The sequence below is a fragment of the Lampris incognitus genome, chromosome 14, assembly GCF_029633865.1.
Source record: "Lampris incognitus isolate fLamInc1 chromosome 14, fLamInc1.hap2, whole genome shotgun sequence".
Taxonomy (NCBI): Eukaryota; Metazoa; Chordata; class Actinopteri; order Lampriformes; family Lampridae; genus Lampris; species Lampris incognitus.
In genome coordinates this window covers 28772304-28791201 of record NC_079224.1, presented here as the reverse complement: position 1 = coordinate 28791201, position 18898 = coordinate 28772304, and the positions used below count along the sequence as shown (strand labels likewise).

General features: G+C 40.9%; 2 protein-coding genes across 2 annotated transcripts in view; both read right to left on the bottom strand.

Annotated features, from left to right (window-relative positions):
• Nucleotides 1-13: 13 nt before the first annotated feature.
• Nucleotides 14-10063, bottom strand: sdhc (succinate dehydrogenase complex, subunit C, integral membrane protein). Its single transcript, XM_056293351.1, has 6 exons — nt 10033-10063; nt 8715-8774; nt 4599-4700; nt 2912-2973; nt 2011-2174; nt 14-303 (listed from the first exon to the last, which is right to left on the bottom strand). Exons 1-6 carry the CDS (start codon nt 10047-10049, stop codon nt 199-201), a joined length of 510 nt encoding a protein of 169 aa, XP_056149326.1. The 5' UTR covers nt 10050-10063; the 3' UTR covers nt 14-198.
• Nucleotides 10064-10501: 438 nt separating this feature from the next.
• The window catches only part of atp1a2a (ATPase Na+/K+ transporting subunit alpha 2a), a 63389-nt gene continuing 54992 nt past the window's right edge, over nt 10502-18898 (bottom strand). The window contains exon 24 of the mRNA XM_056292487.1: nt 10502-10867. Within this exon, the coding sequence (XP_056148462.1) occupies nt 10839-10867 (29 nt within the window). The 3' untranslated portion in view covers nt 10502-10838. The remainder of the gene's footprint in view (nt 10868-18898) is intronic.

Sequence of the window (18898 nt, the reverse complement as noted above, 5' to 3'; positions counted from 1 at the left end):
CCACAACACAGTCTGCGTGCAATATAATCATATTTATTTTTTATGTATTGTTTTGGAGCCATGTAGGCCAGACAGAAAATATACACAAAGCTTCGACGGTCCTTCCAATCCATATTCCCCTCGACCCGTCTCTCCTTTCCCAACTCCACTTCTTCTGGTGGTCTCTCTCTCTCTCTATCTCTCTCTCTCCATCTTTGTTTAGATAAGACAGACAGCTATGGAGGTGATGATGGACAGAGCGATGACTGTGTAGCCGGTGCGATAAACCTCTGGGATTTTGAAGCCCTTGCCAAAATCCCAACACTGGGAAGAAAAAAAAAAGAAAAAAAAGAATAAATATGTAAGAATCAAGAGCGTAAGAAACAAGGTCCAGAAATTAATTCAAACAACCAGCCAGAAGCTAGTGAATACCAACAGAGTATGACATAAGTTGACAGAAAGGGTTTCCGGCCTGGTGTGGAGAAGGAATAGGTTGTAAGAGAAAGCACAGAGGAAAGGAAGCAGCACAGCTTTTCAATCAGTCTGTGTTCTTGTCCCTTCTCGTGTCCTTGCACGAAGCATTTGATTTCATATCTGATGACTTTAGCACAAATCCAATACAGAGGAACACAAAAAGGACACAGCAGAGAGCAGATAACATGCATCAAAGTAAACTTGCCAGATGCAAAATATCAAAGATAATAACTTTGTCAGAAGAACCGCGCGAGAACCTCCGACTTCAAACACATGTTTTTATTGTCTTTCGATTTTGCCCTCTGTAGACGTATTTGTATGAATGCTGAATCGAGTGTGGCACAAGGTTTGCTGCATCAAATCTCATTTTAGTTCTCATTTAATTCTCCATTTTACTTCATTTGCTCTGCTACCACATTTTGTAATTTGTTCTGCTGCCGTTTTATCAATGTATTTTATGTGTATTTCGCTTTGCACTTTGCAACAATCTTTTCAAAAGCACTACATAATTTAAATTTATAATTATCATAATTACTATAACCTGTATATGTCTGTGAATGTTCTCATTCATCCAGGTCATGGTTATACAAAGGAATTGAATCAAGTGCAACTGGACTTGGTATATATACCAAGTCCAGTGGTATAACCTGTATATTACGTTTCCTTAATCCCTTCAGTTCCTTGTCCACTTAAAATTCTTAGGTATGCAGATCCTCTTTTAACCCTTAACCAGACCAAGAGTCCAAAAGCCCTGCTGGTGGTTGTTTAGTCTCACTAGCCGGATGCCTACTCTCCACTTCGTTAGTACTGAGCCGGCGGTTCCACAGCAGGATTCTCTGTCCATCACATTCGTTCATCCATCCATCTGTCCATCCATCCGTCCGTCCATCTTCTTCCAGCTAGTCCGATCAGGGTCACAAATTGCAATGGATAATGCGAGTATCCCATCAAGTCAAATACCTGATATACGCAATCCTACTTTTCTGACAATAACATTTTAGCTGACACCTTGCTAGCTTACAAACTGGGCACAAATGAACAGTGTTATATTCCTAAGTGCAGAACCCACAGTATATTTACATTTGAGACAGCTGGGAAAACAAACAAATTAGCATCTCAAGTGAATGCAACGAAAAAATGGACATTCTCCAATCGGAAATGTTTTTAACTGTGTTCTCTGCGCTCATATCTTTACCAAGGTCTTCATAGAGAGAAAAAACAAGAAGAATGCACAGTGACTCGGGCATCAACCTGTCATTCTTGGCTCTGGTAATCTGTTCATATCTTGACCCGAGACATGCTGTCAGACAGGAAGGCAACTGAAGCAGCATCAACTAGATGCCTGAACACATGAGAATGCGAGAGCATTTACAAAAGGCGGCAAAGCTGATGCAAGCTGACACTCTCGTATTTGCTGTTGTCTTCTCGTTCCAAAGGCAACCAAAATAGGCACATTCACATGTTGAGCACACCCTGCCCGAGGATCTCGCATCTCATTATGGCTTTACAGCAACAGTGTGCCCTGGTCAAACACAAGCTCTGTGAAATCAGTCTCACCAGATGGCGGATGCCGTTGTAGGTGTGGTAAGATACAGGGAAAGCAATGCCGAACTTGGCCAGGCTAATGAGGTAGGGGCCAACAGAAAGGGAGTGGATTAGGTCCAGGTAGTGAGGGTAGCTCCCTGGTAATACCAGTGCTGCCAGAGCAAAGGCTGAGATAGCTGAGAAAGACAGAGACAGACAGACAGACAGACAGACACACACACACACACACACACACACACACACACACACACACACACACACACACACACGAGGAGATGAGACTTGGTGATGGATGTGTGTATGAGTGTGTGTGTTTGTGTGAGACAAGCCAAGGGACTGACTGCATGTATGCCTTAGTGTGCAAGCTAAATTGACAGTGGGGGTTGCTGACCTTAATTGAGCCCACAAAATACATAAACTGAATTGAACTGAGCATTTGCACTCGTGTTGCCAAGGTCAACACCCTGTAACAGACTAACCCTTAACACCTGGCAAATGACTAAAAGCTATTACCTGCTCAATATGAGGACTTAATACATTACATACAAAGTGTTCTAATGCATCCACTGCCTTTTTTTGGTCATTCTGATGAACGCTTTTAGTAAAAATCAATAGCAACGGGCTGAAACAGACTGAGGGAGTCCCCAGGGTCAATTTAAATGCTGGAGGCAGCAGTGGACTTGTTTCCACAGGGTGCTGGAAAATTACAGAAAATAAGCAAATGTGTTGTCATCAACAGCAACTTCATATAAGATGATTTGTTTATTTTGAAATTCATATATACAAGTAAGAAAAACCACAATTTATCTATTTCAGGTTTAGATCAGAAAAAAGAGGCAATTGATTTGTTCTGAAGGGAATTAATATATCCATTATCATGCAGAAACAAGGAAAAAAAAGACAATTACGATACCTCCACTCAGCCCCACTCCCGTTCCTCTGTGTGTGATGGACATCATCATGGGGACAGACCACCTGATACACAAGAGTCAAGATTCTTTATTTGTTACGTCTCATTATAAAAGTACAAGAGAGTAAAATTTTTGCATTTCAGCTCCTCAACACTGCAGCAACAAAAGTAACTGAAAAACAACAAAACAGAACAAAAAAACAGCAACAATAATAGTGTGTGATGTATGTAAGGTGCTGTGTGTGTGTGTGTGTAGGCCCCGCCCCAATAAATGTGCACACGTGTGTGCGTGTAGTTGTCTGCACATCCATGCACTGCTGTGTATGCCAAGCTACCTCTATGTGTGTGTGTGTGTGTGTGTGTGTGTGTAAACTGATGAGCTTCTGAAGACCACAGGTCAGCACCATCAGTCCGGCACCAGGCTTAGTGTCTTTTAATGTTCTTTGTTCAAAAGCCTGGTTGCTTGGTGGAAAAAAAAAAAAAAAAAAAGAACCAAGAAGAAACCGTATCAGGCCATTCTCAAATTCTTTTTTTTTTTCCTTGCAAAAAAAGCCGGCACCTTCTTTTACATTAAAGCTGCTGCAAGAAGGACTAAAAACAAACACGTGAAGAAAAGTGCACCCAGTATCTTTTTTTTTGCCAGAACAGGCTGCTTTCCAAAGTTTAGAAAATTTTAACTTTTTATAAGGACACTATGAAACCTCAAGCCCCTTTTTGCGAGCTCAATAATAGCAATGAAGAAAAATTGGGGTTTCATGCTATGTAGGCAGGTAGCTAAAAGTCTGCCACCAGAATGAAAAAGTACTGATGGAAAAGTTGGTACTGACTGCTAACCAATTCCAAGAAACTTTGATCATAAGAATCAATATGGGAGTATATTGACTGTGTGGTGAGAGTTTCTGGTATTATATAATTCTAGTTGAGTATTATCAGCTGACAGTGGCACTTACTGTAGCTGGACCTTGCCGAGTCAAAGAGCCCATCATGCAAGTTGTTTCGGCTTGTCATTAGCATGATATGCACCCAAGGCCGCATATATTCTAAGACAGCCATGAATAATAACAGCACATTCTTACATTTCAGGCATTAACTGTTACGCCCATTCTGAGCAACTAAGTTCAGTAACCTGATCACATACATCATAGGCAAAGAAATGTAAGGACTGCCAGGGTAAAAGCCGTAGCGCCCAGACAATGAGTTCCGCCTTAGAATAACCAGGTATGATACAGAGAATTACAGAGGGAGCTAAAGTGCTGCAGAGAAAAGGAAGGTAAGTAGGTCTACATTAGGCCAAACGTTTTCCTTGTTAGAGCCATTCCAATTTTAATAAGACTTTGATGACACTTCCAACTTCTTTAAAAGTTCACTTTACATTCTATCATCCAAAGCATATCCAAAGGCATATAAATTTAGGGGCACTTTGTTATTTAGAAGGTACCCTGTGCTGCTATTTTTAAAATATTAAAAAAGATGAAAAGACTGCACACTATGAAAGCAGACTATCCCGCCAATCATTTTTATAGCCTGTATAATCTATGGTAATAGATTTTGTAATGTTCTTGAAACTATAGGGTTGTGATTATAAAGAAATGAACACTTGTCCTTTATCACATCATGGAGCCTTTCTATCTCTTAGATTACTGTCCGAAGAAGACTTTGGGCTACAGTCTGACATATATAGTGTACATACTGGTAGATGGTAAGATGGGGAGACATAGGCCGGTTTAATCTGTTGTTTTTGGCCCAAAACTTGTTCATCTCCTCCTTTGCTGTGGTCCCCATTGGAGCAGCACTATGGTACAGAGAGAAGAAAGGGTATTAATAGACATGTAATTATGCCATGTGTTCACAAATTACTCACCCCCCTATTTCTTGTTTTGCCATGTAGCAAAGTGAAATGAAAAAGTATCGAAACAGGATTTTTTTCCCATTCCTATTAAGGTAATTCTCTATAGTATCATTAACTAAGTATTCAGTTCTTCTGTATTCACATTTTCAGTTGGGCCAGGTGTATTCAATTTTCTTGAGGTCACACTGAATAAGTTGAAAAGAATCTACATGTTCAATTACACGAGTGCAAAATAAATATCTTTATGAAGTCAAAGCTGAAACAACAGATCAGATCAATCCTGTTGCCATGAAGGCCAGGGAACTGCCCAATGAGTTTTGAGATGAAGTTGTTAGAGGACAAAAAGCTAGACATGGTAATAAAATGATTGGTCAAGATTTGAACCATCATAGGAGGACTACAAAGATGAATGAAATGGAAATTGTATGGCACAACCTAAAAAATCTATTAACATCAGGCCACCCTACAAAACTGAGCAACTGGACAAAAAGAGCAACTGTCAGATGTGACTAAGAGACCAGTTCAATGGCTGAAAGAGGAAAAATTGTCCAGAGATCAGCAAGCTTCAGTCTCTGTGGGAGGATGGCCAGAAAGTAGACACTTCTGAGAAAGGCCAACATTAAGTCACCCCTTGAGTTTGGAAGAAGCCATGCAAAACAATCTTGGACCTTCTGGAAGTGGATTTTGTGGTTTGATGGGAACGATGCCAAGCTCCTTCACCTCAAAGCAAAGGCCTATGTTTGTTGCTACCTCAACGCAGCTCAATACTCAGGTAACCTCCCTTCCGTCAAGCGTGGTGGTGACAGTATCATCTACAGGGCAGCTTTTCAGCAGCAAGGACTGAAAGCTTGTTTCCATTACGGGCAAGATGGATTGAGCTAAACACAGGGAAATTCAACATGGGAACTGCACTTATGGTGAAGAGTCATGTTCCAATAGCACAACGACCCAAAGAACAAAACAAAAACTATTAAGAAATGGCTAAGAAGGTTTACACTCGAGGATTAAATCTGTTCACTGGATGTTAGTTTCCAGTTTGAAGAAATTTCCCCATTCAAGGCCTTTGCACACCAAGTCCGTATTTTTCATATGCATTTTTTTTAATCCGTCATCCGATAAAAATCGTTACGCACAGAAACCTTGCACACTGAGTCTGACGCGTGTTATTATTCTGTTCGTTGCGAAAATTCGCAATACAAGACAAAATGGAGTCGTCAAGCAGTGAGGATGATTTTGTGGTCCTCTCATTTCTTGAAAGAAAAAGAAAATATTGGGTCCATCCAATCCGGAGAAGACGTTAAGAGCAGGGAGTTTCACCTGCTGATAAAGGAGCTGTGTAATTATCCCGATCGTGGTGCAATTCAGGATGTCAGTGGTCCAGTTTGATACCCTGCTAGCAATACTGGAACCACACATTAAAAAGACCACCAATTTACACGATCCAGTTGACCCTGAACAGCAGCTGGCAGTATGTCTAAGGTAGGGGCGCGCGCACACACATACCTGTTCATTCATCAATTCATTTGCTATAACAATATTTGTAGGATTTAAGTTATCTCAGCACTGGGGACTCATTTACCACCATTGCCATCAGTTTCAGGTTGGGCATCAGCACCGTGGGAAAGATTGTGAGGGAGACCTGTGAGCAAATCTGTGTGCTGTCCTCATCCTCTATATTTCATCCTCCTCCTCCTCATCACCCAGCTGAATATTACTATCTGACCTGCTGAAAGTAGTCTATCTGAGTTATGAAATGACACTGTGCGGACTGCACTCTGCTGTAAGCATCATCATTGCTGTTGTGCATTTCTTGATCGGCTAACATTACCTTCTCTTTGTTGTGGAAGATTTCGGGTAGGGCACTGCTTCCATATATTTCCACTTCTTTTTCTTACTGACCCCCCTCCCACTTCTGCTCTGCTCCTCTCTCTTTTTGTGGACGTATGTTTCCCGCAGGTTACACCACATTTTCTTCACTGCTTCAACTAACGTAATACAAAAAAAGGCAAATTAGGGTAGCTGCCTATAGCACAATCACTACTGTCTCATCTTTCGTGCGTCCTTTGTTTTGTGATCAGTACCTACCATCCCCAATTCCAAGCTGTTCTGCAATTACCTGCCACAATCTGTCTTTAAATTCCGTATCTCTATATTCTTTGTCATAAAGTGCTTTTTTTTCTAAATAAATGTATTTCTAGTTTTTCCCCTTATCCCACCCGATTAACCCAATGGCATATGGCTGAAACTCTTGTCGAATAACTCCCCTGGCTGACAGGAAGGAGATAGTCGTAACACCAGCTTCCTTCAAACTCGTGTCGGCTGCTCTTGCTATCTTACATGCCGAAGCCTCGCATGGATTGCATTACCTTCAGGCCACGAAGGAGACGAAGGGAGAATGCTTTCGGTTGCTTGGCTGCAGGCGCCCAGATTGGCCAGAGGGGTCGCTGGAGAATGACGAGTCCCCGAACACTACACCGATCTACACCCACTATCCCTCGGGTAAGGGTGGCCTAATGAATGCCTTACCCCATGGACGCTCTGGTGTCATAAAGTGCTTTGTGCTGGGGGACGAAGTGAAAGTTTCTCAGATGCCATTTTGGATGATGGTGTTGGCATGTACGGTGGCTCTGAGTGGTCAAACAACTCTCTAAAGGCTTTTGACGGATGAGAAAAAACGCAGAAAATCGAACCTGTTCCGAAAACTTTAATGACGGACGAAACTTTTGGAGCCGGTGTGTAAACGTGATTGACACAACGTGACATCGTAGTTATTTTTAAACATGCGACAATTTCGGACGAAAAATACGAACTTGGTGTGCAAAGGCCTTCATCCGGATGGCTTCTTCAATTCTGATGCTGGGTGGAGTAACCTGACAATTTATCCACATGGTAGTGCCTTTTTAAAAGTGGACCTGCGTGGGGACAGCCATTCAGAGCACATGTTCAACTTCTGAACATGACATCTCTCACCTGGGCCACTTCAACTTTCCCCGAACTGAGCCAGAGAGGTGACCCAGGCTGTGTGTGAACGGCTCCTTCTCCCCTTCTTTCCCACTTTCCTGGGACTGGGCCCAGGTGGTGTGCTGGGGGAACCACCAAGGCAGTGATGTTGTTGCAGCATTATAAGCAGCATGATGCTGTACACCCTCCCCCCCTTTAGAGAGGGTTGTTACAGTCTAACATATATATAGCCTCTTTGAGTCCTCTATCAAACCATCTATCCTCCCTTTCTAGAAAGTGTATGTCCTAGCCCTAACAAATGTGGTTCTTTTCTTGTAAATTTGCATAAACCGCTGAGCCCTTCTGCGAGTGGTTTGCTACCCTGTGATGTGCCATACATTTGTGTAGTGGCTGCCTGGCCTCCCCTTTGTACAAATCAGTACACTCCTCACTACACGTTACTACATAGACCACATTGCAGCACTTTTATTTTGGTATGCGGTCCTTCAGGTGGACAAGGTGTTGTTGCCACATTTTATCAGGTTTGAAAAACACCAGGATGTTATATTTATACTTCTACACATGAGAAACTGAGTCTTCAATTTCTGAAAACCATTGTTCTTAAATAAAAAAAAAATTCTGCTTCATAAATAACCTGAAATTATTTAGCAGAAATAAAATGTGAAAAATGTCAAGGGGAGTAAATACTTTCTGAAGGCACTGTAGGTCTAGAGTGGTAGTTGCCTAACTCCGAACATCGGAAATACAATATTTACAACCCACATGACTTACATTATCGTACATGACTATGTACAACTTTCTGGTTTGCAACTGTCACTGAAAAAATATTCTTATGGATACATTTCTCAATTTTATCTTTGTGTATTTACTACTATGCCTTTTTGTAAGACACTTATGAATAACATGACAACTCTCACTCACACATACTCACACACCTACAAACAAACAATCTACAAAAAAAAACTACACACACACACACACACACAAAAAACTTACTGTCTGAAGAGCACACCATGCTGGGGTCTGCTGAAACACAGGCCCTGTCGGCCCAACGTCCTAAAATAAAGAAGGAAAATGTGTGATGATAATAAGGGCCTAACTGGTTACATGATTTTTACATCTGCTATTGGTGACCGCTGGAGAAAAAGGTATGAAAAGGGTCAGGTCAAGTCTATTTAGATCACTTTTGTCAAACACAATTGTCACCTAGTGGTTTACAGAAAACAAGTAACAGAAAAAAACATAAAAGCGAGGATAATAAAAACAAAATCAAGAAATGGGATCAGAGCTTGCTTTTGTATTTCTGTGCATGTATGTGTGTATAGTGGGGGGAGCACAACAGCGTCAACGAATCTATGATTTAGCCAATTTTTATTGATGTTGTACCACTGCATATTTCAACCCATCCACAAATTCTCAGCTATAATTCTAAAACAGATCTCTGTTGGAATTTGGTGTAGAATTGGTCTTTCTTCTGAATGGGGAGTCTTTCAAGTACGTCATAGATGGGAGAGAATTTGAATTCTGAACAACACAACCAAGATCACGTCAATCTGATGCTAAGCCCAGGGAGAAGGTGAAAGATGAAGCATGAATACAGTGCTGCTTTAGGTGCCAGATAATTTCTTTGAATTGCAGGAAAGGAGAAATAATTTACTTATTGGCACAGTGATAAGCGCCGTCATGATCAGCAAAGGGGCGCTCCACGCCAAGAGTCACCTAAGGTAATTGCACTGAGGAGTCAAAGTTCATTGGCTGACACTGTCAGCTGAGGGTCAATGCATGGCATGTGTGCCAAAGCTTATTCTCAAGTAAAGCTGCAGTTTTGGATTAACTAACTAAAATTCTGTAATCCATTACCTTATTCGTAGAGAATAAAAAATGACAAAATACCAAATGGCGTCCGAAATCAAGCATCGGTGCAAATTAAAGCCACACCGATTAGAGAAAACCATGGTTACGACGGTATCAGCGTAGATTTAGGTAAAATCAACGTCAATTTACGCCTTCGTGCAACAGATCGCCATAGTTTATTTATTGTCTTATATAACTGTGGCTGGCATTATATCCAAACCGCCCCAGTTCCAAACACAGATGACTAATGTTATCGTGCTAACAAGCTAGCTAGTGTCACATCGCACCGTATTCGAGACTGAAGCGAGGCTATTGAATAACAGCGTTTACGGCGTATCAAACAGTATTGCACTCTGTACAAGCGTAATTATAAGACGAATGTCTTTAGTTGAATTAGTAACCGAAAGTAAACACAACACTTTTTTCGAGACCTTTAAGTATATAACGCTGATGTACTGACCTTAGTAGCAACGCCATCTTTGAGCACTGAGGACGTGACGTCACCGGATGTTATTACCTTGCTCGGTTAACAGAAAGGTCGTTTTTTAGAAGGTCAGACAAGGAAACATTAAGGACGTCATTCAGATTACGACTTTCATGTGTTTACATCTCCGTTAGTTACTTATTTATGCTTTTATTTATTTATTCATTCAAGCTGCTATCACTTAGAATAACACAGTCCAGGTTTGAGTGTATATCAGGGGAAAAAGTAAATTGAAGGGCCTATTTTTGCCTGTATTAAAGTAAAACGGGTTAGGATACAAACGTGATCAAATTAATCAAAAGTCAATGCAATTTAGGGATAGACAAAATTGTGCTTGTGTGGTTTTACAATAAAGAGAAATATTTGAAACCTCTCATTAGGTCTTTTCCAAGGGCAGTAATTAAAAACACTGGCCACCATATTTGTAAATAAAAACAATGGCAAATTATATTTCGGAGTACATTTTATTCAGTATAATTCAATTGGCAAACACCACGGTACATTTATTTATTGCATAATAGGTGATGCTAGATCACTTGTTTAACATTTTCTTTGAGGCACACAAGTGTAAAAAGCCATTCTATTGCAGCGAATGTTTTCTGGGAAAAAAATTCAGCACAAACTTATTCTCAGCAGTATATTTTACGATAATCAGATTTGTGAATTGATCCATGCAATATTACAACTGACATACAGACACACATTACATGTTCACGCTCACAAGCACACTGAGACAAACATGCGCACTCACAAACACAATACAAACTGACATTTTCTGAATGTTAATAATATGTCTCCTCTTCCACCCAACCTGGAAAAGAGAGGAAAACAGAGTATGAGAAACAAAAATAGCATGCGATCCCTTTCTATAATATGCCTTTGTATCACTCTATTTGTATTCATCTCATTGCCTTTGTCTCTGTTCATCTCCAAATGAATCCCCATATGACTGAGAGTCTCTGATCAACAGTCCGTGACACACAGATTAACAAAAATGATTAACTGTCATGATAAATTGCATTTGTCTCTTCATGTCTTGCCCCTGACCAGCCAAAACTCGGTGGCAGAGAGGAGACTTTGAACCACTGTAGTGTGTACATATCATGTGTATAATCTTTGGGGCATATCAGAAGTGACGATGTCAACTCAGTTTAATTTCCTTTTACTTCATCTGCACACATACTGCTGCTGTTGGGCAGGTTCAATTTGTTTTCCGCTTTACATTTTGACACATTTTCATTTCACCTGCGGGCCAGGCACAAAAAGATGGCTGCCTACTAGAAGCACATTGTTACTTGTCGTGTATGAAACACTAATATTGTTCTAAACTGTTTAAGTAGATAACTGAAAAGTGCACACGGCAGACTTATGACAGTAACGTAGTATATTTATTATTACGCTGTAACAACCTAGCTATCCCGAGTAGAGCGGAGTACCAAGAGAACGCCCTGGTGGCGATTCTGCCTTATATACTCTTCAGGAACAACCAATAGCTGACCTCCAGATCATTCAGCACCAATCACATTGGTCTGTGCACATTCATAACCAACCAACCCACACTGGTTAATATTCTGTGTTGGGAACACCACAGCTCCTCCCCTGTAAATTCAAACTTCTTTTTTTTTCTAGGATTCTAACATATCCTTTTCTTTTTTTTAAGCTCATAACTATGTACAGTATTTCTTCAACAGTAACCATACATTACATTACAGATTTCTTTTCTTTTTTTTTCAATAACCAATAATAATGTCAGTCACAAGTTCAGTCTATCAGGAGGACGTCTGTCTCTCACAGGACGAGTGTTCCTTTCCACAACTGGCGGTGGTGGTTCTACAGGTCGTTCTTCCACAACCTGTGGTTCAGGATGTTCTGACACATCAGTGTCTGAATTGAAATCATCAATCTCCCAAGAAGCTCTATCACAAGAGTCCATTTGAGTCTGATTTGGATTTCCCTTGACACCCACCATCTGGTTCACATGTCTTTTCACACAATTTCCATGTACTTCAACACTGTATGTGACAGGACCCAACACTTCACTTATAACTCCATTCAACCATTTCTCCCCTCCCCTGTATTTTTTTACCAACACGTGTTGACCAACCTTAAAAGACCTAACATGGGGAAGATTTGGTTCAGACTCGGTCTGCATTCTCTGAGAGAACTTTGGTTTGATAGGACACAACCTGGTTCACACCTGTCTTCTCAGAAATAGCTCAGCTGGGGTCTTTCCTGTCTTAGTATGGGGTGTGTTTCTGTACCCAATCAGAAAATTTGCTACACAGTGCTCAAGCGTCATACCACCAATGGCTCTATTCTTTGCAAGGGATTTCTTAAGATTTTGGACCAATCTTTCAGCTAAACCATTACTTGCAGGATGGTATGCAGGTGACTTGATGTGTTTTACTCAATTTTTAGTCAAAAATGACTCAAACTCTTGCGATACGAACTGAGGTCCGTTATCAGTTACAACCTCTTTAGGCAACCCATAAGCTGCAAATAAATTTCTCATTGCTTCAATTGTCTTACATGCAGTAGTAGTGGTCATGGGAACTATCTCTGGCCATCTAGCATAGGCATCCATCACTACTAAAAACATCTGCTTGTGGTCCTCAGTAAAATCAAGATGTACTCTTTCCCATGGACTTGAAGACCATTTCCATGTATGTATCGGTGCAGTAGCAGGCATACTACGCTGCTGCTGACAAATAGTACACTGATTCACTTCACGTTCAATACTGTCATCTAATGTAGGCCACCAGAATAAACTTCTGGCGAGGGACTTCATTTTAACTATTCCCTAGTGGTGCTCATGTAATTCCGACAATAGCCTGTCTCTTAGTTTATCAGGCACTACCACACGGCAACCCCATAATAAACAATCATCCTCAATGCTAAGCTCTAATTTTCTCTGAAAATAAGGCTTCAGTGACTCATCCTGTACATGTTTAGGCCATCCAGTTAACACCAACTGTTTAACCACTCTTAACACAGGATCTCTGTCTGTTTCTTTGGCTATTTCTCTAGCAGTAAGAGGTAAGTCTTCCAGGTAAGACACTCCGTAAATTGGGTTTGACACCACATCTACATCAGGCTTCACAGGTAATCTTGATAAAGCATCAGCATTACTATGCTGCTCTGACTTCTTGTACTGGATTTCGTATGTATACGCTGCCAAAATTAGAGCCCACCTTTGTAATCTAGCGGTGGCTAGTGTTGGCACACCTGTTTTAGGCCCCAGAATTTTCAACAGTGGCTTGTGGTCTGTCAATAACAAGAAATTTCCTTCCATAAAGATACTCATGGAATTTCATAACTCCAAAAACAAGACCCAGTGCCTCTTTTTCCAGTTGAGAGTAATTCTGTTGTTTTAGTTAACATTCTGGATGCAAATGCGATAGGTCTCTCACTTCCATCTTTCATTTTGTGGCTGATTACAGCACCAACTCCATAAGGAGAAGCATCACATGCTAGTATGATATGTAACTCTGCATCAAAATGTACTAACAATTTATCTGACTGAAGAGACTTCTTTGCACTATCAAATGCACTTTGACATTTCTCTGACCATTCCCAGGTTGCATCTTTATGCAGCAATGCTGTCATTGGATGAATCAGAGTAGATAGATTAGGGATAAACTTCCCATAGTAGTTTAACAGAGCTAAGAATGACCTGAGTTCAGTTACATTTTTCGGAACTGGAGCCCTCTGAATAGCATCTGTCTTTTCCTTCATTGGATGTATGCCCATGGCATCAATGATATGCCCTAAGTATGAAACGCTGTTCAGCATGAATGCACACTTCTCCCTTTTAACCCTGAGATTGTAAGTTTCAAGTCTACTAAGCACCTCTTCCAAGTTAGTCAGGTGCCTTTTTGTATCTTTTCCAGTAATTAAGATGTCATCTAAATAACAGATGACCCCTTCCATGCCCTGCAGAACCTGATCCATAATCTTTTGAAAAATAACAGGGACGCTAGCAACACCGTAGGGTAACCTATTGTAGTGATACAACCCTCTGTGTGTGTTGATAGTTAGGTAATGTCTTGAATTGTCCTCTAACAGAACTTGCTGATAAGCCTGCGACAAGTCTAATTTGGTAAACTGCTGACCTCCTGCTAGTTTAGCAAATAAATCTTGGGTTTTGGGTAGTGGATACTGTTCCACATTCAACCATGGATTGATGGTGACCTTGTAGTCTCCACATATTCTCACACTATCATCCTTTTTAGGCACACAAACTATTGGAGCTGCCCACTCACTGTAATTAATGGGTGAGATGACACCTTCAGCTTCCAATTTTGCCAGTTCTCTCTCTACGGCTTCTCTTAATGCATAAGGCACGTTTCTAGGCTTACAGAACTTGGGCACTGCATCTGGAACTACATGTAGTCTGGCTTCAATACCTTTTAACTTGCCTAGCTCAGGTTTGAACACTGATGCATGTCTGGCACACACATCATCCACTGTATCAGGAGCCACTCTGTTGACTCTTGACCAGTCTAGCTTTAATTGACTTATCCAGTCTCTGTCCATTAATGCAGGACCTCTTCCTTTCACGACTAGTAGTTCTAGCTTTTCTGAGCGTTACTTGCATTTCACCTTTGCTGTGAATTTTCCTATCAATGGCAATGATTCCTCACTGTAGGTTTTCAGCACACAATTTGCAGGACTAAGTTTCACATCTTTAAACCTGCGTTTAAGTAGAGTTTCAGATATCACTGACACGGCTGCGCCAGTGTCTACCTTTATTTTCACCCTTGTACCATTTACACTGACATCCACATAGTAGGGTTTCACAATGTCACCTTTACCCGTGTCCATTGCAAAAAGTTCGGCCCCTCCACTGACCAATGTCTGACCAGTGTCAATGTTCTGTACAGCATCCACCATGCACCTTGTCGGCACACAGCAGTCGTCTCTGGCACTGCAGAGCTGAGGCTGGATAGGATCTCCATCTGCCCGAAGACTGTGAGTGTTGCTCTGGTCCACGTGCTTGAGAGCGTGGCAACATTCCAAATGCCTGGTCCCTTTCGATGCCTTGCCATAGTTTCCTTCTTTAGGTGAACGGCATGCTTTTGCGATGTGTCCCTTTTTCTTGCACTGGTGACACTCTGCGTCCTTGAACCTGCATTCATCCGGTCTGTGGCCTTTTCCATTGCAGCGATAGCAGGGCTTTCCATTAGCTGTAGACTTTACGTAGCTTCTCTATGCTTTAGGTTAGCCTTCTTTTCTACCACATTAGCTTTATAGCCTTTCTGTGCAAACTGTTGCGCACTGTTGCCTTTTGTTACCTCAAAAGACAGCGCCATTTCAACTGCGAGCTGTAACGTTAAGTCTTTTGTGTGAGCCGCATTGAGTAACCGATCTCTTAGCTCACTGCTCTTAACTCCACAGACAAACCTATCACGCAGTGCTTCATCTAAAAATGTTCCAAATTTGCATGTGCCTGCTAACTTTCTCAAATTTGCAATGTACTCACTTATTTTTTCGTTTTCCTTTTGGTTTCTTTCGTGAAACTTGCATCTCTCGGCAATAAAGTTGGTTTTCGGGATGTAGTGCTTTTCTAGCATTCCCACCAGTACTTCATATGTTTTACCCGATGGCTTATCTGGTGCACACAAATCCATTAGCAAGCTATGTGCCCGTTTTCCTACCACCGTAAGAAATCCCGCTTTGGTTTTCTCATCTCGAGTGTCCAATCCATTTGCTGCGAAGTACTGCTCTAACCACTGGCGATAACTATCAAAACTTTCCTCACTTTCCTCAATGTGGAAATCTTCTGGCTTACCGAATGCCATCTTCTGTTCGACGGTCCTTTCACTCACCGAACGTCTCTCTCTGGTTGTTCGTCGTTTACTTCTGCCTCGCTGGAGCTGCTTGACATGATAACTCTGTGACTTCCAACTTAAACATCCCATCCTCGTCGCCAAACTGTCGTGTATGAAACACTAATACTGTTCTAAACTGTTTAAGTAGATAACTGGAAAGTGCACACGGCAGACTTATGACAGTAACGTAGTATATTTATTATTACGCTGTAACAACCTAGCTATCCCGAGTAGAGCGGAGTACCAAGAGAACGCCCTGGTGGCGATTCTGCCTTATATACTCTTCAGGAACAACCATAGATGACCTCCACCTCATTCAGCACCAATCACATTGGTCTGTGCACATTCAAAACCAACCAACCCACACTGGTTAATATTCTGTGTTGGGAACACCACATTACTCATCCCATACAACACTGAAAGGAAGATGAGTTATCTTATACAGTCGATATAAAAAGTCACACACCTGTTAAAATGGCAGCTTTTTTTGTGTTGTAAAAAAAATGAAACCAAGATCAATCATGTCAGAACATTTTCAACTTTTTAAAAAATTACAACCTATAAAAATAAAGTGAAAAACAATCAGAAACATTTCAGGGAAAAAAGAAAAATACAAAAAAATATAATAACCTGGTTATATAACTATGCACACCCTTTTTTAATTGGGAATGTGGCTGTGTTCAGAATTAACCAATCACATTCAAACGCATGTTAAATTAGAGTTAGTATACACCTACCATCAATTAAAGTGATTAACCCCAGATTAAGTTAATCTGTTCCTGTAGGATTTTCCTGACATCTTCTTGGTTGCATCCAACTGTAAAAGCCATGGTCCACAAAGAGCTTGCAAAGTATGAATGGTTCTCATTGTTGAAAAGTATCGATCAGGAGAGGGGTACAAAAGAATTTCCAATGCATTAGATATACCATGGAATACACTGAAGACAATCACCAACAAGTGGAGAAAATATGGCACAACAGTGACATCACCAAGAGCAGCCTCCAAAATTGATGAGAAGATGAGGGGAAAACCAGACAGATAGGCTGCCAAGAGGCCTAGGGCAACATTAAGAGCTGCAGGAATTTCTGCCAAGTAACTGATTGCTCCCTACATGACAACAATCTGTATTCTTCATTTGTCTGGGCTATGGGGTTGGGTGGCAAGACTGATGCCTTTTCACAGGAAAAAAAAGCAAACAAACAAAAAACATCCAAGCCTGGCTGAAGTTTCCAAAAAAAAAAAAAAAGTCCAGTCCCCCAAAACCATGTGGAAAAATGTGTAATGGTCTGATGAGACCAAGGTTGAACTTTTTGGCCCTAATTCCAAAAGGTATGTTTGGCACAAAAATAACACAGCACATCGCCAAAAGAAAGCATACCCACGGTGAAGCATGGTGGTGGCAGCAGCAGGTTTTGGGGCTGCTTTTCTTAATCTGGAACTGGGGCTATAATCAAGGTGGAGGAAATCATGAATAGCTCCAAATACCAGATTTTGGTCAAAACCTTCAGGCATCTGGTAGAAGGCTGAAGATGAAGAGGAATTTCACCCTTCAGCACAACAATGACCCAAAGCATACATCCAAATCAACAAAGGAACAGCTTCACCAGAAGATCAGTGTTTTGGAACCGCCCAGCCAGAGCCCGGACCTGAATCCAATAGAAAATCTGTGGGGTGACCCAAAGAGGGCTGTGCACAGGGGATGCACTCACAATCTGACGGATCTACAACGTTCGCCAAGTCAAGATGTAACAAGCTGATAGACTTACCCAAAATGACTGAGTGCTGTAATAAAATCAAAAGATGTTTCAACAAAGTATTAGTTTAGGGGTGTGCACATTTATGCAACCAGGCCATTGTACGTTTTTTATTTTTCTCCCTAAAAGGTTTGTTTTTCACTTTATTTTCACTGGTTGCAATTTTTTTTAAAAATTGGAAAAATTTCTGACATGATGAATCTTGGTTTAATTTTTTTACATCACAAAAACTTGGGGTTTCCTGAGGTGTTGATATCGTGATTTACTTACAATTAAATTTTCTCATTGTGTGGACACTTTTATCCAAAGTAACTTACAAGAGTCAGAAGTTAGTAGATATGCCCATGTGCCAACCTAGCAGCATTTTAGAGCACTGAATAGTTATCGTGTCATAGACCACCATCTACCGATTAAGGTAGGCTGGAAAAGGGAAGGTCTTTAGGCTTATCTGAGAGAGGGAACTGATTTAGAAACGAGTTTTTAAATGACTCCCAGATTTCTCAACTTTCTCAGAAACTTTCAGCACAAAACAAAAGAACTATTAATGTCAACCACTGCCCTTTTCCTGTTTGGGAGCTTTCAGCAGCACTTTGTCTGTGGTAGAATGTGGAATGAATAATGAACTCCAAATAACTTCAGTTTTACAAGGCTGCCATTATTAAGTCCCTGATCCATCATCCATCAGATAAGTGTGAGGGAACAGTTTATGAAAAATTATTAAAGAGTAAGCATTTGTTTTCAGACTGTCTCAGCCTAATCACATTTAGAAAAAGGATAAAAAGGGATGTAGATGAAAAGGAAAACGATGGTGGTGTGGGTTAGACTGTAAAATGTAAAAAAGATTTACTACCTTTTTAAATTATTTTCAAATTTTTAAGGGCGTATAATATCAATTTACCACCTTAATCTAACCTGCAATCCTCCCAGTGGGTTTAAAGACTTGGTTCGATGATGAGCCTATAAATTCATTTCCCGTTTAGTTGTTCCTTGTAATCAGTTGTTGTCGCTTGCACTTAGCTCAAAGTTTTTTTTGTTTTTTTTTGTGGCTGGTGAAATAGGTCCTTCCCTATTGCTCGAGCTCATCCCAGTCTTGTTAAAAATTTCGAACTTAGCCAGACCTTCCTCAAGGACAGCAACATCTTACAAATGATGGCAGAGAAACAGTCAATCTTGGCATGGCAATCTGGTATAACTAATGATAGCTGCATAGGGTTGCTGCACAACACAGGGATGGTGGAAGAATGAAGCATTAAGCA